General features: G+C 32.8%; 1 protein-coding gene across 3 annotated transcripts in view; it reads left to right on the top strand.

Moving 5' to 3' along the window:
• Positions 1–24,871, top strand: part of LOC140050131 (arf-GAP with Rho-GAP domain, ANK repeat and PH domain-containing protein 1-like) — a 50,589-nt gene that overhangs the window by 2,401 nt on the left and 23,317 nt on the right. For 2 of the 3 annotated variants that reach the window (XM_072095181.1, XM_072095183.1), the window contains exons 2-20: positions 2,317–3,715; positions 6,341–6,433; positions 10,065–10,112; positions 10,825–10,862; positions 11,065–11,146; positions 11,576–11,638; positions 12,126–12,201; positions 12,583–12,629; positions 13,865–13,918; positions 14,440–14,517; positions 14,640–14,746; positions 17,226–17,310; positions 18,370–18,430; positions 18,857–18,910; positions 19,390–19,552; positions 19,932–20,028; positions 20,920–20,991; positions 21,331–21,364; positions 24,461–24,501. In XM_072095181.1, coding sequence (XP_071951282.1) covers positions 2,375–3,715; positions 6,341–6,433; positions 10,065–10,112; positions 10,825–10,862; positions 11,065–11,146; positions 11,576–11,638; positions 12,126–12,201; positions 12,583–12,629; positions 13,865–13,918; positions 14,440–14,517; positions 14,640–14,746; positions 17,226–17,310; positions 18,370–18,430; positions 18,857–18,910; positions 19,390–19,552; positions 19,932–20,028; positions 20,920–20,991; positions 21,331–21,364; positions 24,461–24,501 — 2,634 coding nt within the window. In that variant the 5' untranslated portion in view covers positions 2,317–2,374. The remainder of the gene's footprint in view (positions 1–2,316; positions 3,716–6,340; positions 6,434–10,064; positions 10,113–10,824; positions 10,863–11,064; positions 11,147–11,575; positions 11,639–12,125; positions 12,202–12,582; positions 12,630–13,864; positions 13,919–14,439; positions 14,518–14,639; positions 14,747–17,225; positions 17,311–18,369; positions 18,431–18,856; positions 18,911–19,389; positions 19,553–19,931; positions 20,029–20,919; positions 20,992–21,330; positions 21,365–24,460; positions 24,502–24,871) is intronic. The other variant, XM_072095182.1, reaches the window with a different exon arrangement.

Raw genomic sequence — 24,871 nt, 5'->3', positions numbered from 1 at the left:
TGTTTGTTTAGTGAATGATCATATCCTAAATGCTGCTTTGCATAATAAAAGTAATTTATTTACTTTGTAAGGGTTTTAGTATGTTGTTCTTGTTTCCTAGAGCTTTTGAATCTTTTTTTAAGCTCTGTCTAAACTATCAAACTAGTTAGACAAAAAAGTGTGCTATCCTCAAATATGGAAGTGATATGCCCAAACATGGTAGTGATATGACATCATCCATATTATGGGCACATCACATTTTTTTTGTCACATAAAGTTTGATAGTGTATACATACTGTATGATATATATGGGTAAAAGGTATAGGTAAAGTCAAAACTGAAGCCTATTTGCTAAGAGCCGTGTTGCCCATCTTCATTCATTTGGGCCAGACCCCACTGTATTCATGTCTGTTGATAATAAGCCACTCCTTATCAAATACGGATACCAATTTTTGTCACCTGGGTGAGGAGAAAGAAGGTGGATAAAGAATCTTGCTCAAAAACTCAGTCACTGCAGTGACCTCCCACAACCTTGCTGATTGCTAGTCTAATGCTCTAACCACTGCTCCACAGTGGTCAAATTTCTTGCGGCACACCACTTACCTTGATTCCAAGTGAAGTGGAATATAGTGTGGAAAAAATTCCATTTTTTTAAATTTACTATTTGAAGAAGCGCTTGGATATTATGAGAGAACCAGGAAAAAGGATATTTAATATAAAAATATAGTGACACACACTCTTTATCTTTAGAAGAAATACTACAGAAGAATCAAATGTCAAGTTCCATTCCGGATTCATTTATCCTAAATGGATTCCTTCTGTGTCAACTGTCATGGAGGAACCACCACTCCAGACAATACTTGGTTAACTGGAAGTATGTGGTATTTAGGTCATTCAATGGTTCCTTCATTACAGTATTTCTTGTGTTGTTTACTGTAAAAACAGGACATGAATTTGATCAATAGACAAACATTAGTTATAGCTATATAGGACAACATTATATATAATTATCAGCTTGCACTGATCTGATGAAGGGCTAGTTTTGCCAGAAAGCTCTGCAAATTTTTCTGGCTTTTTTACTATATCGTTTTGATAATAGCCTTGTGATTATTCTATTTTGTACTATATCTCCAGCCACTGATGATAGCCACAGCATTGTCGTTTTCTCAGTAATTTGCCTTTGGATTTTAATATCAATTGTTCATTTTAAATTAGTCGTTAAAATGCACCTGAAACATCGGCGTTGTGTATAAATAAAGGTATTAACATGGTTTTTTAATTGCTATACATTTTCTGAAACACACCAAATGGTTTGCCATTTTTTAGGTAAATTGCTGCTTTTACTGATGAAGAGCTTTTCCAACTTTCATAAGTCCTTCATGGACTTTGTTGTTTTTATAATTACATTGTTTTTTATTTTTTTTATTAGTGGTGGTGGATCCAGCTTTTTTAATACACTATTAATAGACTGTAGAAAATAGATATCAAAAAGTGATTACTGTAATAATTCTCCCTTGGGTCGTCTTTATATTTATATTATAAATATATAATATTTAGCAATGTAATTGCATTATTTTTTTTAGTAAAAGGATTACTTTAAAGACTGAAATTAAAAAAGAATTTATTTTGACCTCTGGTTTATATCTTTAATGGTTGAATAACTCTATTAAATTAACATCACAATACGTCAGAATATAACTGATATGGTATCTGTGTTTTTTTAATGGAAATTGCTCTACCGGAAATAAAGGTCATGATTGTTCATATTGCTCCAATTTTGTTTTTTTTATATAAAATGAACTATTTCCTCTAAGTTTACAAGGAACTTTTAATGATATCTTCAAATTACTAATATTAATAGTATAGAGTTAAAAGGAGAGTTATCGGTGTCAAAGTGAAATCTCTAGATGATAGTATGTTTAAGCTTGGTTCCCACTAGAACGTAACGCAAGGACGTAAACGCAACGCAAGCGTTTTAACCAATCACAAGCGATGGCTTATTCGATTGTGATTTCTAACTGTCTATAACTTCGCTTGTCATTGGTTAAAACGCTTGCGTTGCGTTTACGTCCTTGCGTTACGTTCTAGTGGGAACCAAGCTTTACACTTAAGAAAATTAATTCAATTATACAAGACTCAACCTACCCATTATACTCAGATATTATTATTAACAGATCAGGAAGGGCTAGACTGACACAGAAAACAATTTCCACAAAGTCTCCTTAGTAGGAATGTCCCCTAATGAGGGACGTGTCCCAAAATATGATGTGATGATTTACGGCATCATTTAACTGTTAAGTTTAAAACATTCTTAATCATTTTTCTTTTCTTTTTTAGGTACCATGTTATGACTAATGTATCATCACTTTAACTAAAAAACTAGAAAAAAACAAAAATGGAATTTGTTTCAGCGGCTACATCAGTGACAGAGTGGCTAAAATTAATCAAGTTGGATGAATATGTTGATTTGTTTGAAATGTATATGCTGTCCACAGTTAAACAACTACAGCAGTTAGATGACAACACTCTAAAAGAGATGGGTATAGACATGAGAGGTCATAGACAGAGAATATTGACATGTCGACCGGAATCAGAATTTAAAGAAAGATTGCATACTGACCAACCTATTGATAGTAATAATCTGATACTTTTTGATGATGAAGTTACTCCGCAAGACTTTGCACCACCCCAAATTCCTCCACCCCAACTACCACCACCCCAACTACCACCATCCCAACTTCCACCACCCCAACTTCCACCACCCCAACTACCACCACCCCAACTACCACCACCCCAACTTCCACCACCTAAACTTCCACCGCCCCAAATTCCACCTAGAGTTGTACTTCAAATTCCACCACGACCTCCAGAAAGACCGGTAGAACCACAAAAACCAGTACAAAATTCAAAGCCTAGACCTGTACCCATACCAAGATCAACTCGCCCAGTAACTATGTATCCCATATCAACAACACCAAGACCAGTACCTCGACCTCGAAAACCAAAAAGTGATCCGATTAATGGTAATGCAGAACGAAATACCCATTTCGTGTCATCAGAAATAGCGCCACAATTACCAGAGAGACCAATCAGTGACGGGGCTCCACCTCATAATTCAGCAATTGATTTGTCTATAAGACCAGTTCCAAAACCTCCTATACAGGAAGTGCCATTTCCAAAACCCCCTATACAGGATATACCAGTTCCAAAACCTTCTATACAGGATGTGCCAGTTCTACCACCAAGAAAACCAAGTAGGCCACCATCGTTCATCGTAGCTCCACCGCCAGATGACCATCCGCATGAACCTAGTGACTTTGATCCCTTTGATCTCCCCCCATTACCTGTTCTATTACCCGATAATAACATTTGTTCGAAATTTGCGGACGACTCTGAAGAATATTCCACTATTCAAATTCCAAGTAACCCAGGCCAACCAAGATTATCTGGAATTAATATGAATGGAGATGATGGGAGGAATTTTAACCACGACTCAGAAGAGCCATATGATACCCTTTGGCCAAGTAATGCAGATTTGAAATTGCCTGCAGACCTTCCAGAAATTGTAAATGATGATGGTGTCTATAGTGTTCTTTCAGATGAGCCGGACATTCACCCGCCACCCTTACCAGAGGGGCCACCACCCCAATCCCCCACAGCTTCCGATGATGACATGTCTTCAAGTGAAAGTGTAGACGAATATCCTCCTCATAATCCAAGTACTAAGCCAATTCGGGTATGTTTTTCTTTTGTATCTTGTATTTTAAGAACCAGAGTAGGAACACCTTGGAACCCGAGATTGTGTCCCTTGATAGAGGTGTCCTTTTTGAATAGAGGTTGACCATAGTGTTAAAACATATAAATTCATCTAATTTATTTCACAGGAAAGTGTTGTCTTGATAGGGTGCCCTCTTGATTGGGTACCCTCTTGATATTGGGGTGCCCTCTTGATAGGGGTGCCCTTTTGAGGTTCCTTCTTTATTGGGTACCCTCTCGATAGGGGTGCTCTCTTGATGGGGATGCCCTTGATAGGGGTGCTCTCTTGATGGGGATGCCCTTGATAGGGGTGCTCTCTTGATGGGGATGCCCTTGATAGGGGTGCTCTCTTGATGGGGATGCCCTTGATAGGGGTGCTCTCTTGATGGGGATGCCCTTGATAGGGATGCCGTCTTAGTTAGTATACTGTACATAGTAGAACATACTCTTTCATTTCATGTGGTAAATGTTATTTCATAACCACCTAAACTATTTCAGATTGACTGATCTAGTCTAAAAAGAATAATAATTAAATTGGGTTTTTTTTGTAAAATATTTATATTACAAATGAAAAAAAAATTAAATGCACAGTCGTTTTTGTAGAACCAGGAAGTGGCTTGAAAAAAAAAGTCACCACATATGATGTGAACTATGTACTCTGTATATTATCTCCTAACAAAGTGCAATACATGTGCAAATCAAATTAACAAAGATTGAATATAGATACTGTATATTTTAGTATTCTAGTCTATCTATATATTACTGTAAGTAGGGAAAATCCCTATATTTACCATAACTTAAAGGAGAGGCTGGAGTACTATATTTTTTCTCTACCTTTCCCTGTGGCGTTACCACTGATAGTATAAGCCGTATCTTGCTGTAGTACCACAATAGTTCATTGTTTACTTTAGTCATTGAAAGTAACCCACCCATTTACTTCTTTAGTTCTGTCTACACTATCGAACTACTGTAGTTTGACCAAAAAAAGTGTGATGTCCACAAATATGATGGTGATATGCCTAAATATGGTAGTGATATGACATCATCATGTCCATATATGGGCACATCACATTTTTTTTATCAAATAAGGTTTGCTAGTGTAGACAGAGCTTTAGAAGTGATGGTGATATTTAGAGATCATATAACAAAATATACATATTATTATAATAAAAAGAATTTTCTAATTGTTATGAAATCAGTGAACAAAAGTAATGAAGGATTCAATATGCCTAAATAATATAATAACATAATGATCAAAAAAATCGTAATGTAGCCAATTCCACTTCCACATACACCATGCAAAAATGCAGTTATTGGGTCAATTAAGACCATTCACACTAGGACGATAACGATCGACGATAACTAGATAGATATGCATTTTCTTACTGTACATAAAACAAAAGAAATTATAAAAGTTTTCATACTAGAACTATAGAACAACCATTTATGCTGCCTTTGATGAAAATAATATTTTCATGCGTCCAATCAATTGATTTTATTGTTCTTATTGATCATAGCATCATTTAATTGGATTAAAAAAAATGTTGTTATCAAAGATAAATGAAATGGTTATCCTAATGTATACTAGTTCAAGACCAAAAACTTTTGTAATTTCTTTTAACGTTTTTTTTTTTAGTTCCATGTCAGTTGCATGGAGCGTCGTGATAATGAAAGGTTGTTAGCACTGAAACTATTTCTATAATCGGCTAGCCTACAACATCTTAACAAAATAAAATTACATTCTTCATACAGAATATATTGTCTTCATCATTCTCTGTTCATATGCTATTCTTTATTATACAGCATTTCATACATTTCACTTAAATCTTTCTTAAAAACAGAAACTGATTTCTTTTCATTCTTAATATTTCGTGTATTTATATCCCTTAAAAAAAATATATTTTCTCCTGTTTTTTTATATATTCCTTTGTTCATAATATTCTCATACTAAACGAAATATACACTTACAGTTCTTCTGTATATACTTTTCAATTTTGCTTCTTCCATTGTTCAGAATTGATATGTACTGTAATGCTACACAGGGAAATTCCCACCACAATGGTGGTGCCAGGATTTTCCCAATGGAGTAGGAGGAGGAAGTGTCCAAAGCAATAAATAAATGTCTTCACCTTAAGTACATTTATAGAAGAATCATATTACTACAAAACTTTAATATTTATAATTAAAGTAAAAAATAAAAATCAATTGATTATTTCAATTTAAATTTGACTCTTCCTTTTGAGCTTATAACTAATACTATTCTTGCCCGAACGTCACAAAATTTAAGATAATCTAGGTTTCATCAGCTAAGAAAAAAATTTAATAAAAGGCAATATTTTGCTAAAAAATGAGTATTTTCTTAATCAAGTTCTTTCTTGGATGAATGTGTTTGCTTTAATAGTTACATGCATGAGTGATTTGTTATAGCCCTCTATTTTTATTTTAGATTTTGGCCCAATAGTAGTTTTACTAAAAAAATGAAATAGATATTTGAATAAAATGTTTAAATATTTAATAAACCCTGTTTGTCAATGACCATTTTTTGCCCATGTTGATCAAAGATAAGATTTTTTTCTAACAATTGATTGTGAATTATTTTCTCTAGTCTCCGTCAATGAAGGCTATCCTTAGGCCAGTGAAAAATTTTATCAATACAATAGAAGGCCTCAAAGTATGTTCAGACCTCCGAGTTATGGACGTGAGTAAAAGATATGTCACCGTAATCGTATTCTGTCGCTTTCAAGCATTGTCATCGGGTGATCACTGTTTTTCTTCATTGTCTTATATTTTAATTGAATGTTTGTGATTATTTCAAAGTTCAACTAACTTGTCATCTACTATCGGGATGTCATTTGTTTCCTTTGTTTATGCACACTAATTTACACCAAAACATTTGGATTCGTTGACTTGTTGTGCGGTCTATAACAGATATTTGTATTACTGTACTGGTCTTTATAACCTGTTCCTTTACTCGTTTCTAAATTCACTGTGAACTACACTATAACTTGATCATTTTTACTATTCGACTTTCTTTGGTTTAGGTTTCACTGGGTTCTTTTTTAACATTGTCATTTATATTTATGTCACATTTAACGAATGTCACTTTCGGTATCTTTTGTCATTTCATACATTGGTTCACTTTTTTTCTAACCTGTAATTAGAATTATTTCTTTATTTTTTATCATTCGTTGTATAGCAGCGGTTTGGGTAAATTTTGTATAACTTGCATATTGAAAAGTTTGGTAGTGGATTTAATAATCAAAATGTAAAGTGAATCATGAATACTCTATATAATAGCCTTATTTTAAAAATCTATTTTGACAAACCACAATTAGTTACTGACCTGACTGACAGTTTCAGTGCTCATTTCATTTAATTTTGGTTTGTCAAAATAGATTTTAAAAATATCGTATCTTCAAACCAGATGAACGTTTTTAATCATCTATATAGCCTTGTTCGCACTGAATTCGAAAAATGGTAAAACCAATGTAGCTTAAGGGCCATCAGTAAATTTGACCAAATGTTTCTAAAATAATTCATTTCGCTGAATCAAAATTAGTAAGATCATTTTAGAATAGTTAATTATTTTTTAAAGGAAACTACATCAGCTTTTTTCAAGGATTTTTTGAAATGTGCACAATATGTTCATAAACAGTTCACTATTATTTGTTTATTTATATTGATGTCATGTCATATCCTGAAAGTATTATTATTATGTATTACTTTGGCTTGTTCTATTTAAAAATTCCAACAACTGGTTTTCCCCCTTTGTTTACTTATTTATTGTTTTATCATAATTATTTCCACCTTTAATCAATTCATTGTAATAACCCTCATTAGAAGCAAAAGCTTGGCACTAGTAGTAGTGAAGATTATTAAGTATATAGTGTTTTAGTAACTTCTAAAAAGTAACTAAAGATTCAGGAAGTTTTATTTTTATAGGGAGGTCATTCGATAGTTTGGGTCTTGTTAGAAGTCTTAGAAGTGTATGTGTTGGAATAATAAGTAATGAATAAATAATAAGTGTACAGTATATATAAATAATAATACATTTTTTATTGCTCCAAAACAGTTAGTGACATTTCATTTTCCCGACAGACCCTATAATACTATGTGGTCAATAAGTCATTCAGAGCATGCTAAACATAATGAGCATGCTCAGAATGGCTGTTAGACATAATAGCTTCTTTGTGCAACAGTGTTGTGTAAACGAAAGGTTGCCAATATCAATGACGACAACATAACAGGATTTGTTATTTCTTGGTGAGGTGAATGGTTCTTCTTTACATAGTTTGTTCCACCTTGTACCAAGAAACTTTTCCCCTTTGTTGTACACTGTTAGCTGTTTAGCAATTACACTTGATAGGAAATATTTCCATTTTGTATTCGTGATTTTGTGAATTGAAATCACCAATTTTAACTAGTAGTGATTACATCAATTGTATTTATAACAAAAGTTTAAAAGAAAAACAGATGAATTGAAACTACCATTGTTTAGTGATGCATGCTATTAGAGCTGTTGATTTTCTTCAAGTTTTCAGTTTTATTTCAGATTTTGTTTTATTATTAACTTCTTTAAAAGATAGTTATTATTTATTTACCTAATCATAATTTATGAAAATTAACCTGCTAATATGTTTTGAATCACAACCAAATAATAGTGACTATTCCGGGTTCTATTATGAATCCATAATCTAAAAATAACTATAGTGTACTGTTTTAAATTCCCTTTGAAATGCCAATACAGATTTATTCAGATAAAATGCATTAGTACTTTAGTAAATTAAATCAACTTACCACGACAAAGCGTTTTTAATTTTTAAAGTAGCCTATATTATACTTAAACTTTGTTGTCTAAAAATATTTAGGGATTTCTAGATGTATAGCTTTGTGCTAAACAATATTATACAAATACTGAATGTTTATGAGTGTATGGTACAAATAATGGTATGAGGTGAATGATGAAACTTGATTTCTTCTAGAGAAGACCCCAAATGATGGCTTATTACTAATGTTTTCATTTATGTACACATCTATATATTATACTGTATAATGCCATTGTTGAACAAATAAATGTTTTTTTGAATTTGAATTTCAACAAGGCGACAGCCGTTTAATAGTGCATCCAATCAAATGACAGGAATTTATTTAGGTGTTATATAAAAACACTTATTTAATAAATATAAGTAAAGGAAAAAAAGTATTAAATGCATCAGCACCACCATTATACTGTATCTTAAGAAAGAAAGAGTGATAAATATGGTAGTGATATGCCCAAATATGGTAGTGATATGCCCAAATATGGTAGTGATATGCCCAAATATGGTAGTGATATGCCCAAATATGGTAGTGATATGAAGAATTTTTTAAAGAAACATAATGTAAATCTTTACCAAAATAGGGTTGTTATTATTATGGGTGATATGGATAATATATTATACAATACGTCAGTAATTTTTTTATTAGTATATTAACACCATTGTTAATAAATTTCATCAATATATAAAATCAATTGTTAATGTGTTAGTTTTTGGTGAAACAAGGGTCATAATATAATATCATGGGTTGTATAATTAATTTTCATACATCAGTCAGGTTTTTATGGTTATTTTAACACATTTGTTATTTAACTTTCAACAAACATTTCATTTTCTTTCCTTTCATTGCATCCCCTCTTTGGAATGAACTCCTACTTTTTGCCAAAATCCACCCACTTTCTTTCTCACACGATTCTTTTTAAGCTCTGTCTACACTATCAAACTAGTGGGATGTGCCTAAATATGGTAGTGATATGCCCAATATGGTAGTGATATGAATTTGTCATGTCCATATATGGGTTCACATTTTTTTGTCACATAAAGTTTGATAATGTAGACAATGCTTAGTTTATACAGCAATGGGTACAACATGCACCTTTGGTAATTTGTTTTGAATTCGATTGAGTATTATATTATTGTAAACGAAGCTGTCATTCATTTAATTTGTTATTCTAATTTTTTTTTCCTTTATTTTATTTTGTTTATCTTTATAAATTTTATTTATTTCAATTTAATTTTTATTGTTACATGTTTATGTCTCATCGTGCTGTTTTTTGTGAGGGTCCCTAATGATGGATGGACCATAAAATATTGTGGAAAAAAATAAAAACATAAATGAAAGACTTAGTCCCTATAACAGGTGTTTCTTCTAGAACCTATGGGCCTGTTTCTGCTGAAAAAAATTCAAAAGAACGGTTTTCTCAGCAAAACCATTTCTAGTGGTGATTTTCTTGCCGGTTGGATGTGTGTGTTGTACATATCCTATTATATTTTCCATTTCTTTTCTTCTAGGAAGGAACATTGAAACGTTTCCAAGAGACTCTAGACGGAAAATCAACAGTAAGCAAACGACTATTAAGCTCTGTCTAAACTAGTTTGACAAAAAATGTGATGTGCCCAAAAAGTGATATGCTTAAATATGGTAGTGATATGACATCACCATGTCAATGGGCACATCACATGTTTTTGTCACATCAAGTTTGATAGTGTAGACTTAAGGTACAGTAAATTAGGGGCAGTTTCTGTTGCAAGCAAAAAGATACAGAACAAAATTTAAAATTTGATAGTGTAGACAAGGATTTAGACAAAATTAATAAAAGATATCCTTGTTCTCAATATAACTTCAAAAGACTTTAAAATGTAATGTATTCAAGTGTTTGTTTACCTTATCAAATTTGGTTTCTATTTGAAATCTGGTAAGTGGTGCGGTCATCTTCATAATTTAATATATTAAATCCAAATCATGTGTAAACCATTAACTATCTATTATGCGGAAAAATTATGTATATACCAGTTATGCATAATTAAGTTTAATTTGATTTTGATAAATCTGGTGACTATATCTTGGCTTACCTGGATAAACCATAGCCCATGCTCTCCAGATGGAGGGCTTTTAGATATGAAAGTTAAAAGTGCTTTTTAACACCCCTGTATCATAATTGAATAATCCGCAACCATGTGGGAACATTCCAATGCACCACTGTCATCATTTCTTTTTGTATATAGATTTAGTACTGTTTAATTTTAATTAAATTGAATTTGATTTTTTTAGACCAATGAAAAATCTGGAATTCTTTCAAAACAAGGAGGGTAAGTTTTAATTATCTATATTATTTTATTGTGTAGTTACACAATGTCATCATTATCATAAAACTCATCATATCATTGTTATAATCTACACTATCATTAAAAATAAAAAATTGAATTTTATTTTGAATATAATAAGAAACTATAATTATATTAAATTCAATACTCAAAAGTCACTGTCTCTAAATGACATTTTTTCTTACAGAAAACAAGGTAACAGAGGTGTTCAGAAAAGATTTGTGAAATTCGATGGAAAATCCTTGCGGTACTATGAAAATGAAAAGAAGGTATAACAGTTGTTTGTTCTTTTTTAACTGTAATAGTAGCAAACTTTTGTTTTCTTTATTAATTCTTCAAGCAACATTGCAATGCACCAATTACAGGTTGATCATATAAAACACAAAGATAAAATTTATATAATAGTATCTTTCAAAACTACATAGTTTTTTCTTAACAGCCCTTCTGTGTTCTATGTCTCATCGTGAGAGCGCCGCTCTGTGGCGATCATCCCCTCTTGTTTTACATTATTTTTACCATATTTTCAGTTTTTACTATACCGTCTTAACATTGTTAAAAATGAGGTTTCGGCAGGGAAAAGCAATTTTCAATTGTTGGACAATAAAGTTATCTTGTAATCTTTTAATATTGTAGTGTGATCAAGGAAAATGGTCAGAGATAGCCTTGAGATTAATTTTATTGATCTTCTTTATTTTCAGACATCCTTTAGCAAAAAGGTTATTCCAGTTGGTGCAATGAGAGATGTAGACGTGCAGCAAGCGGTTAGTGGTTATTTAGTTGACTATAACTGAAGCCCTGTCTACACCATCAAACTTTATGTGATGTGCCTATATATGTCATATCACTACCATATTTGGGCGTATCACTACCATGTTTGGACACATTACACTTTTTTGTCAAACTAGTTTGATGGTGTAGATAGATTTTAATAATAAAATTCAAGTTGGTGGTTCTCAGCAATTTTCTAGTAATTTAGAAATAATTTCACCCATATAATAATAATATTCTGGATGTTATGAAACCTCTATGCGCTGTATGAGACATGAGAGAAATATGTGACAAAAAAATGTGATGTGCCCAAATATCACTACCATATTTGGGCATATCAATACCATATTTGGGACATCACCCTTTTTTTGTCAATCTAGTTTGATAGTGTGGACAGAGGTTTACTGAATGCTGACTATATTTATAATTAAGATTTACATAATTAATTGATTAATTTCATGCTTGATTTTGTTGTTGTAGACGAGTGCTTTAAAAAACAACACGCTTTCCTTAAGGACTATTAACAGAGTTTATGTATTTTCTCATGAAAGTATGGGTAAATATTCACTTTGATATTTTTTATTTTATACCATCACCGTATGTACTCTGGTATAATCCCACAACACTAGAACACAAAATTGGGCTTATTTTAGGGGATGGGACTATACCCTGGGAGACCCTGGTTAAGGGAAAAAATGATTGGTAAACTCATCTGAACTTGCTAAAAAGCGGCATAAATCCAGATCTAAAGTCAATACTGGGACTATACCTGGGGTTATGCCTGTTTGTGAAATCAAAAATAAAGTAGTGGGTGGGCATACTGTATACCCAACAATATACGGTACTTTATACATAAAGTCAGAATGATAATACAAACACTGTTAAATCGAATAATTATATTAAAAGGTATTAATGATATGTTTTTATTTTTTATTAGAGGTTTTAATTAGTTGGAGTCTAACATTGATGAAAGCCATTGTGGAGGTAAGTACCATACATAGGTAGAAACTCAGCATAACTGTTGATCAATTTTCGTGCAAAATAATATTTATTTATTTATTCTTTCTTTTGACTGGATTGCATTTTCAGTAACGTAGTACTGATTTTCATAATGGTCCAGTTGGTCCAGTTACAAGCTTTAAAAGTAAAGAAAAGTTATATCATATATACAGAAAAATACTTTCATACATAATGTGAAAGATATACTGTATACAGAAAAGTTAAAAACACATTTTTGGTACAGATGTATAATTTGTCCTGTATCAAAGAAAACTGTGTAATACAAGTTTCAAGTTTTTCAAGTTTCATAATATTTATTTGCAGACTCTGATAATAAAATAAAATGCAATACAATAATGATATAAGGTCAGAGTTTGAAGGCAGATGCCCTGAAAGATGAAGAAAAACATCTTGTTTTGGGCGAGCCTTAAAAAGAAACGATAATGAATAGGAAATTTTTTAAATAAATAAAAGGGAGACTATATGGAAATAAAAAGATCGGGTCAAGACTGGTTAAATATTTAGTATAACATGTTATATCACATTAAACATATTTGGAAAATGGCATTTACCATTTCTTTTTTAACATTTTGTCCTTTTTTCTTTTTGCTTGAAACAGATACCGGCCCTAATTTACTGTACTGTATAACTACACAGACTCACTTGAAACACACCCGGCCCACACCAGCCCAGCCCGGCCCACAACCACCCGGCCCACACCAGCCCAGCCCGGCCCACAACCACCCGGCCCACACCAGCCCAGCCCGGCCCACAACCACCCGGCCCACACCAGCCCAGCCCGGCCCACAACCACCCGGCCCACACCAGCCCAGCCCGGCCCACAACCACCCGGCCCACACCAGCCTAGCCCGGCCCACAACCACCCGGCCCACACCAGCCCAGCCCGGCCCACAACCACCCGGCCCACACCAGCCCAGCCCGGCCCACAACCACCCGGCCCACACCAGCCCAGCCCGGCCCACAACAGAAAATTGCTAGAAAATACTAGAACATACTACGAAGTGTAAAGCTCTGTCTAACTAGTTTGAAAAAAAAAGTGTGATGTGCCCAAATGTGGCAGTATATGATATCATCATGTCCATATATGGGCACATCACATTTGTTTTCACATAAAGTTTGATAGTGTAGACAGAGCTTAAGGATGATAGCATAAACATTTAAATAATAATGTCTATTCTAATCTGTTTTTTTATCTTTAGCATCCTAAAGATGAATACCCAATTGGTGGAGAGATGAATAATCCTGACAAAGAGGTAAATGAATTGGAGGAAAATATTATTTTAGTTTGTTTTTGATGTTTGTTATATTCGATTTTTGTTAGGACTATAATAAAAAATGTTATGCTATAATCATGTTCTATCTTATTGGCTTGAGTATTCTAGAGTCGTAAGACCATTTCCTGTATATACCAACATCATTAAAGTTCTCATAACAACTTGTCTACAAAATAAATCTTAAAGAAGAGAGTTGTATATGCAATGAACATGTTTGTATGAGACAAACATGTTTATTTATTATACAGTTACTGCAGTAAATACATTTTTACTGCAATAACTGCGGTTTTATTGTAGATGTATATGAGGCAGTGACTGCAATAAAAAGTGTATATGACCCAAAAATTAAAAATTTAATTGCTGCAGTAACTGCAGTAGAACAATTATTATTTTGATATTGTTGCTTACTGTTCAACCTGTTCTTCCTTAATTATAAATATAAATTTAAGAAAGAATTGCATGTTTATTTGAAATAAAATCTTTATTTAATTTAAATATAGGGGTATATGAAAATTGATGAATGTCGTTTGTACGTCGCAGCAAAAAGTGGTCGATTTTGTTACTACAAAAACAAACCGGTAAGACTTATAAACATAATTATATATAAATAAATATATAATAATATAAAAAATGATCAAAACAACAAAGACGATAAAGTTTATATTTTACTTTGTTTATGAATTTATTATTTTTATTTTAGGATTTTGATGCTGGAACACCTATTTCAGATATATGTATGAATACGTCCAGTTGCCGGGAACTACCAAAGAATAAACTTCAACTACACACCCCCTATAGAACGTTCATGTAAGTCATTGAAAATGGTTGAGAACAATCTTAAACTTCAACTACACACCCCCTATAGAACGTTCATGTAAGTCATTGAAAATGGTTGAGAACAATCTTAAACTTCAACTACACACCCCCTATAGAACGTTTATGTAAGTCATTGAAAATGGTTGAGAACAATCTTAAACTTCAACTACACACCCCCTATAGAACGTTCATGTAAGTCATTGAAAATGGTTGAGAACAATCTTAAACTTCAACTACACACCCCCTATAGAACGTTCATGTAAGTCATTGAAAATGGTTGAGAACAATCTTAAACTTCAACTACACACCCCCTATAGAACGTTCATGTAAGTCATTGAAAATGGTTGAGAACAATCTTAAACTTCAACTACACACCCCCTATAGAACGTTCATGTAAGTCATTGAAAATGGTTGAGAACAATCTTAAACTTCAACTACACACCCCCTATAGAACGTTCATGTAAGTCATTGAAGATGGTTGAGAACAATCTTAAACTTCAACTACACACCCCCTATAGAACGTTCATGTAAGTCATTGAAAATGGTTGAGAACAATCTTAAACTTCAACTACACACCCCCTATAGAACGTTTATGTAAGTCATTGAAAATGGTTGAGAACAATCTTAAACTTCAACTACACACCCCGTATAGAACGTTCATGTAAGTCATTGAAAATGGTTGAGAACAATCTTAAACTTCAACTACACACCCCCTATAGAACGTTCATGTAAGTCATTGAAAATGGTTGAGAACAATCTTAAACTTCAACTACACACCCCCTATAGAACGTTCATGTAAGTCATTGAAAATGGTTGAGAACAATCTTAAACTTCAACTACACACCCCCTGTAGAACGTTCATGTAAGTCATTGAAAATGGTTGAGAACAATCTTAAACTTCAACTACACACCCCCTATAGAACGTTCATGTAAGTCATTGAAGATGGTTGAGAACAATCTTAAACTTCAACTACACACCCCCTATAGAACGTTCATGTAAGTCATTGAAAATGGTTGAGAACAATCTTAAACTTCAACTACACACCCCCTATAGAACGTTTATGTAAGTCATTGAAAATGGTTGAGAACAATCTTAAACTTCAACTACACACCCCCTATAGAACGTTCATGTAAGTCATTGAAAATGGTTGAGAACAATCTTAAACTTCAACTACACACCCCCTATAGAACGTTCATGTAAGTCATTGAAGATGGTTGAGAACAATCTTAAACTTCAACTACACACCCCCTATAGAACGTTCATGTAAGTCATTGAAAATGGTTGAGAACAATCTTAAACTTCAACTACACACCCCCTATAGAACGTTTATGTAAGTCATTGAAAATGGTTGAGAACAATCTTAAACTTCAACTACACACCCCGTATAGAACGTTCATGTAAGTCATTGAAAATGGTTGAGAACAATCTTAAACTTCAACTACACATCCCCTATAGAACGTTCATGTAAGTCATTGAAAATGGTTGAGAACAATCTTAAACTTCAACTACACACCCCCTATAGAACGTTCATGTAAGTCATTGAAAATGGTTGAGAACAATCTTAAACTTCAACTACACACCCCCTATAGAACGTTCATGTAAGTCATTGAAAATGGTTGAGAACAATCTTAAACTTCAACTACACACCCCCTATAGAACGTTCATGTAAGTCATTGAAGATGGTTGAGAACAATCTTAAACTTCAACTACACACCCCCTATAGAACGTTCATGTAAGTCATTGAAAATGGTTGAGAACAATCTTAAACTTCAACTACACACCCCCTATAGAACGTTTATGTAAGTCATTGAAAATGGTTGAGAACAATCTTAAACTTCAACTACACACCCCCTATAGAACGTTCATGTAAGTCATTGAAAATGGTTGAGAACAATCTTAAACTTCAACTACACACCCCCTATAGAACGTTCATGTAAGTTATTGAAAATGGTTGAGAACAATCTTAAACTTCAACTACACACCCCCTATAGAACGTTCATGTAAGTCATTGAAAATGGTTGAGAACAATCTTTAAGCAGGTCTTTATCCTTGGAGGTTAAAGATCGAATGACTACAATGTGGGTTTTCTTCCTTCCAATGTTAGCTTATCTGTCCAGCAGTCTCCCAAGAGGACTGTTAAATTTAGAAAGGGGTGTAAAAGTCTAAGATTGTCAAAACTTCAAATAGATTTGTTCTGTATCCCCTCTAAAATCAGTGGATGTTGAAATTGGGAGGGCCTTGAAATGGTGAAATGAAGGACTGAGCTTAATTTGGTGTCCTATCTTTTGCATTACAATTTGCGAAATTTAGTGGGGGCTTGGGCTTGGGCTGGCTGGATACCCCCACACCCTTGGATCTGCCCCTAAAAATGGGAAATCATGTTAAATTCAGTGCAGAGGAGGGTGTGGGAAATTTTAACTTTGATCATATATTTATTTATTTATTTAATTTCATTATTATTCATTTCAGGTTCACCTTGGACTCTCCAGAAGAAACTAATGAGTGGTTCAATATAATCAAAGAAACTATTACAGACGCTCTCGCAGATAAAGCGGTATATTTAAACTTTTTAAAATATAATATTACTCAAATCCATATTGCAATAATAAATGATTTTGTGTTTCAATTTAGAAGTTTATAATGAATGGTTCAATATAATCAAAGAAACTATTACAGACGCTCTCGCAGATAAAGCGGTATATTTAAACTTCTTAAAATATAATATTACTCAAATCCATATTGCAATAATGAATGATTTTGTGTTTCAATTTAGAAGTTTATGAGGAAGTATGAATACCTCAAAAAGCTTCCTAAATGATTGCATAGACAGGTTTAAAGTATTAAAAAAAAGAGGATAAGATAAGATAAACCTTTATCATTGACCACAACAAGGCGAACATGAAATTGGTTTTCCTTGATGCTTAAATTACACACACACAGACAAATATAACACTTAACAGTAATAAATATCAATACAATAGGGAGATTTCGCAACCATACGAATACGATAACAAAAACGGATACGTCATACATTTGTGAAACTTTGGAGCTGATCCCCATTTCATATTCGTAAAGCGTATTCGTGTTGACGAATATCACCAGTCATATTCGTAACTACAAAACGAGTATAGTTTTTGATCTATTTTGCATTTGAATTACCGTAGGAATGATTCATGATTATAATATAATTATAGATTTATTGAAAGTAATTTACTAAATTAATTTACTAAAATGCCAGGTCAATTTAGATAAATAGCAGTTTTTAAAGTCCTCGCTTTGACGTTACGCTAGGCCTAGGCAGCCAAGCACCAAGCAACACGTACCTTCGCTTCGCTCAAATTTACCACAGTCATATTTTGGACGCACCTCAATATTTCATTGCCATGCGAAACAGATTTTTTTATGGCTTACGAAAACGAATATGTGTGCGTGACGTATCCGTTTTCATTATCGTATTCGTAAGATTGCGAAACCTCTCTATATAAAAACTAAAATTAGAAAAATGACATGGTTATAAGATTACTGTTGTAACTGCAGTTGATTAATTGTGATATGATCAATTTAAAAAAAAATATTGTCATAATTCATCAATTTAATGTTTGTTCTGTTTTAGGTTTTAAATGCCATCCAAAAAAATATAGATAACAAATTTTGTGCTGACTGTGGAACGCCAGGTTTGTGTGTGTTTATATATTTTTTTTAAATTCTAGTATTTAAACCAATTTACAGTGATTTGAATATATTGTCAGTTTGTATTCTTAAGCTCTGTCTACACTATCAAATTCTTTGACAAAAAAAGTGTAATGTACCCAAATATGGTAGTGATATTCCCAAAAATGGTAGTGATATGACATCATCATGTCCATGTTATGGGCACATCACATTTTTTTGTCACATAAATTTTGATAGTGTAGACAGAGCTTTAGTTAAGTAATCTTAATCAGTCTAGCCCACAGTATTTCATTCTACCATTAACAGAAGTTATTATAAATTTAGGTCATTTAAAGTAGGTCAGATGTGGGTTAAATGTAGTATTGTCTGATTGGTGTTCAGGGATTATTAAACATTGTCTGATGTAATGATGTCATTTCTATTTATAGAACCTGACTGGTCAACAGTTAACTTTGGTGTGATTATTTGCAAAACCTGTTCAGGTATGAGAAATCTAAAATACACATGCATCCTATTCACACATGAACAAATTTAATGTTCTTTTTGTGTGGCTACCAACATGCATTTAATTCTGATTCACACATAGAAAAAGTTTGTTTGATTTCAAAGTAGCTGAGTCTCCTGTGCCTCTCTTCATAATATTTAAACAATAGTATCACATGCTTAGGTTTATAGGATTGATAGCTAGACCAGAATTGTACTGGGAAGGTATATGTGACTTTTGAACATTATATCCATCATCTTGGATCTAATTATAGTGACCAAAATGGTCTTCTGAATTTCACACTTTTCATTTAAAAGTTTGTTCTATTATACAGATTCATACACATGGGGTATCAAAATGACTGCAATTGTATTGTTAAACTATACTTTAAAAGAGTACCCACTCTTGGGCGGGTAACTTTGCTAGTAAGACTATCTGAAATACGATTTTATTATCTTTGTATTCTCATATTTTCAGGGGCACACCGTAAACTGCAATTCAACGTCAAATCGGTCAAAATGGACATCAACGTTTGGACACCTGCACTACAAGAGATAATGATAACAGTCGGAAACAAAATCAATGCATTCTGGGAAGCTAGGTTAGAAAACTTCAAAAAGCCCAAACCAGACGCTTCAGTGTAAGTATACCAGTTTTAAATAACCATAACCAATATAAATTCCAAAAAAGTGTGCCCGAATATGGTAGTGATATGGCCAAATATAGTAGTGATATGACATCATCATGTTCATAAATGGGCACATTACATAAAGTTTGATAGTGTAGACAAAGCTTTATATAGGAATAAAATGAGTTTAGAGGGGAAAGTTGAAAAGCTCTGCCTTTTGAAAGAGTTCTACTATTACTTGTTAAAGGTTCCCAGTTTGGCCAAATGTAGTAATGTTTTTATGTTGCTATTACTGGGTTTTCAGATTATGTGGTTAGTAAACTACTAATATAAACAAGCTAAAAAGAAATGGGATAAATTTTATTTTAAGATTTATAATTCTTTTTTATAGCGATGTGAGGAAAGAGTTCATTGAAAGGAAATATAAGTATCGCATGTTCTGTAAATCCTCATTGTCTGCTTTCTCAGGCCAAGAAGAACTTGATAATGTGAGTAAAGTCTGTCTGTTTTACAAATGTACAATGCGTGATTCTCAAGTATAAATGAACGTTCGTAATTCCTAAGAAATTAGGTCAAAATATGGACGTACAGAAATGGCGATAAATGCTAATGCTACTAAGAAAATAATATATACCAAATTTTGATTCAGGGTCGTAGCCACCATATGGTTGGCAAGGTTTCAACCTGACCATTTTTTCACAGAGGTCTTCCAACCCAGTGGCTTGAACAGAGATTGTTTCCTTTTCTTGCTAAAAAAACCGAACCACTTTATTTCTCGCAGCTACATCACTGTGATTTGGCTTACTATAATTATGGGACACCACAAACCATGAAATGCCCTCCTTTCTGGTTGTCTGTCACTGTATGATTGTCAAAACACAGCGCGGTGGCCTGGTGTTTTTTTATGACACGCCAAGAGACTAAAGTACCACACGTAATTGAGAACTCTGCATATGTCGGAACTTAATACTTAGACAGAATTGTTCATCTTGATGAGACATTGGGTCACCCCCGTTGTGAACAAGTTCTCCGATTGACAGTTTTGATGTCGTCTGAAGAATATTATGATTTGTGCAACATGATGAGCCCAGGCGACTTGTCCGTCTGGTTGCATCGTACGAAACTAAGTTGGGCTTTAAAGTTGCAATACTGAATTGTAAGATGTACAGTATTATGCTTCCTTACACTCTTTCTGCCATTAAAAAAGTACTTTCAAAAGGTCAAGGTCATCAAAAGGTCAAGGTCGTAGCACTGATCTTGATGATATAAGAAAAGTTAATAAAATATATTATTCGATCAAATAATATATTTATTATTTTTTAAATGTCCACTTGCAAGTGAACATAATAATAGTTTAAGAATGTGTTTTGACTTGACAGGAACTATGTCGTGTAGCCTCCAGGGCAGACTGCCTGTATCAAGTCATGACTTTGCTATTTTCCGGAGCAAGGGTAAGTTTATTTTTGTAATTTTAAGTATTCACAATTTGGTATTTGCTATAAAACAAACTAAATTATATTCTCTCCCTGAAAAAATGTTTTTGTTGAATATGCCATTTTATTGTCACATAATAATTATTTACTTTCACCAAAATATATTAATGTTATTAGATAAATATGATATTACTGTTAGATATAATATTTAGCATTATTGATTCATTTTACAATGTATTTTAAATGAAATCCCAATGAACAGGAATTGTGTTCATTTTTTCATAAATGGTATACTTTATTAAATTATTTAATCATATTTTATATTAAATTATTGTTTATATAATTTTTACTCTGTAGTTTAGGGAAACAAACCCTGAAGTTGGAATGTCAGGTGAGTAAAATAATTTATTTCAACTTTAGAATTACCATATTTAAACCATGTTTGTGGTCACGGACCACTCCATTCAATTTTAGGGACATTCCGGATCAGGATTCCATTTTTCGAAAACTTTTTATTATTATTTTACTAATTTTAGACTGTATGTAAAAACTACAAGACAAATCATTACCATATTTAAACCATGTTTGTGGTCACAGACCACTCCATTCAATTTTAGGGACATTCCGGAATTTGTTATCATTATTTTACTAATTTTAGACCGTACGTCAAAACTAAAAGACAGATCTTTATCACGATTCGTTATTCTTTTCTCTTTTGAAACCTGGCAGAGATTGCAACCCGCTGATATTTACTGCAGCAATACAACATATATTAAATCCTATTCAATTTTTGATAAATAAAGTTTTATCAATATCTACCTTTGTCTGCAAATCAAAAACAACAAAACCAAAGATAGCAGCCATTATTGAGCTTTTTTTCTTTTAACTCTCTACCCTTGGATATTTTTACTTTTCAATTTGTGCCCAAATTTGTTTTTTTATATAAAAATTAGGATTGGTGATTTTGCTGTTAGAAATGCAGAGGGTTGATTTGCATCAATAATTGTGGGTGGGAAGCAATTTGCCATTTCAGAATGCTGTGAGCAAAATCTTTCAATTTATCCTTTGTGACGACAATGTTTATTTTGCTTGCGAGTTATTTCTATCCTACAGTACACTTATTTCTAGGATTAGCTTCCTTTTGTCATACAAATTTCGAAATAATTTGTATTGACCTTATTAGTTATTTTTAGATTCACTAGTGTTAAAGTTCTTTTGATAGATCCTCTCTCTATCCGTTGACATTTTATTAACAGTGATACATGACATCAACTGATGGCAGGATGCCATAATATTTTTGTTCTAGCTTGTCGCAAAGTTTGTTAATTCATAAATAATTACATTTTATATCTGCCTAAAATGAATTATGAACAGAATTATATATTATGGACTGATTTATTTTTCAAACAATTTATACATAATTTTACTTTCTATGGACCAGAGATTCCGAAATAAAAGATTAAATGAATGGAAGGAGGAGGTTTTATAGGGTTAAAAATAAATTAGCAGAAAAACTGCTAGTAAAAAGACCTTAGCTCATAGCGATTGGGACAATCCTACCTAGGCAACAAGCAAATTACATCTTTTAGGTTTTAGGCCTAAACAGTATTTAACAGATTTAGTTCACTTTAGTCTGTAGTGCTTGCTTACGCTTGCATCACCCTTCTTGGAGCAAAAAAGAACCCCTTGTAAGAATCATGGCTAAACTCTTGGAATATTGATGGAAATAATTAAATTCTGATAGTTCTGCTGTATAAACCACTATGATTATGACTCTGCCGATCCCGGGCTCTCTTTGGCTTGCCCAAATGTCTGATTTTCTGAAAGAATTTGAGACTGAACATTCTGATTTGAGGAAGTAAATTTTTTTAGAATGAATATATATATTACTATATAGTACTTTATCTTTAGTATTTTACATAATGCGTTATTTTGTAGATAGTACAGTTTACTTTGTGGGCTGTGACAATATTATTATTGATAACATTACTAAATACCAATACACATTTGCTGGTACCTATAAAGCATATTAATAATTTTTACGGCATTGTGTTGTGGAATCTTAATGATAGTGTGTGGTATATTGTTTCCTATATCCTGTTTTTGGTTCGTTCCATTTGAATTCCTGGAATAATCTCTTGTCTCTACTAAAGGTACAGTACCTACTATAGGATGGTCTGTTCATTATGTATGTATGTGTATGTACAATAGAAAGTACTGTTAGTTGATGTGTCATGAACTAAGTTTGGTTTGCAATTTCAAGGAATTTGTTTGTTGAATATTTCTATGAAAGGATTTGTAACCATAATGTAGATTTCAAGTACAGCTTTTGCTCAGTATGTTTTTGTTTTTACGGTACAGAACATTTCTGATATATACATACAGTAGAACACATTCAGAGACCTAAAAAAGTATTCCCGGATAGTCCCCTGAAGAGAGAGGTTCTACTGTATCAGAAATATCATACTTCAGTTATATTGTATAGGCCTACATTTATTTAATTTAGTTTTAAAAAACAATGTATGTCGACTGATTTTATCTTTAATGAATGTTTTTACAGTATAGAACATTTCTGATATATACATACAGTGGAATCCCTATTGAAGGGACACCTTCAGAGACCTAACAAAGCATCCCCTGATAGAGATGTCCCCTGAATAGGGGTGTCCGAAGGGTTCTACTTTATCGGAAATTTCATACTTTAGTTAAGTTTGGTTTCCACTAGGACGCAACGCAAGGACATAAGCGTAATGTAAGAAACTTGACCAATCACAAGTGATGGATTATTTGATCTGTCGCTTGTCATTGGTCAATTTGGTTGCGTTGCGCTTATGTCTCTGCGCTGTGTCCTAGAGGGAACTAGGTTTTATATACACTTACTTTAATGTAGTTTTAAAAAACATATATATATATCATTTTATCTTTAATGAATGTTCTAAGATGACTCTAATTTGGTGACGATATCTCTGCAAATGTACCGAGATTTTCACTTCCTTAACTGACCCTCCGCCGACCTTGGGAAAGACACATGACTAAACAGTACGGCGACTATTTTATACTGGGTCATCGTTGATTAAGCTTCCTCTTACTGTACGATAACGACTTAATTGATACGTTGAACGAAGGAAGTCTCTTGTTTAATACAGAAACAGGAAAGAAGTGTGCACTTGTTATATTCATTGAAACGATTGTGTGTTTGTTTGTGATTGTTTGCTCCAAGTGTCCTACTAGGATACACTTTTGTAAGCTGCATTTGGATATATGCTTTCAAGTGTCAAACATCATGATTGTTTTCTCTGCATATATACAAACGTCACAATATCTATAGGTCTATTAATTTTTTGGGTAGTACGTCTGAGAACAAATTTGGAATTAAAATGTTTATAGCAGATTTTCAACGCTCGAAAATGCGGCAAACATGGATTAAGCGTGTTAGTGTAAGTAGACATGTATTTTTATTTTCAGTTATTTTTTTATTAATTTTCAGCTCTTGAGATTGCTAGACATGCAAATATCCCAAGCATAATGGTGAGTACTCTTAAAACAAGAGAAATTGTATTGAACATTTTATATAAAAAAAAAACATATAAAACTATAAATTATATATAAATTAATATCATTTTTTGTATATTATTTATAATGTATATATATTATATTTAATTGGGGCAACTTTTTCTCATTCCCACAGATTTCCTCATCTTTATCGTTTCAAATTAATTAATTTAATTTCAGTATATCAACGGGCGGTTTAGAATTAATGTTCTTTGCCTAATGTGTTTATATATATAAAAGTATCTCTTCGGAGATCCCTCCTCGTGAATAAAAATACTGAAAGATGAGGGCGTATCAATTAGATCTCTGTTGCGCGTGCGTACAACTGAGGACTAGTTCTGTTCCG

The sequence above is a fragment of the Antedon mediterranea genome, chromosome 5 (genome assembly GCF_964355755.1).
Source record: "Antedon mediterranea chromosome 5, ecAntMedi1.1, whole genome shotgun sequence".
NCBI lineage: Eukaryota > Metazoa > Echinodermata > Crinoidea > Comatulida > Antedonidae > Antedon > Antedon mediterranea.
Note: the sequence above shows the minus strand (reverse complement) of the source record. Positions and strands in the feature narration are given on the sequence as shown.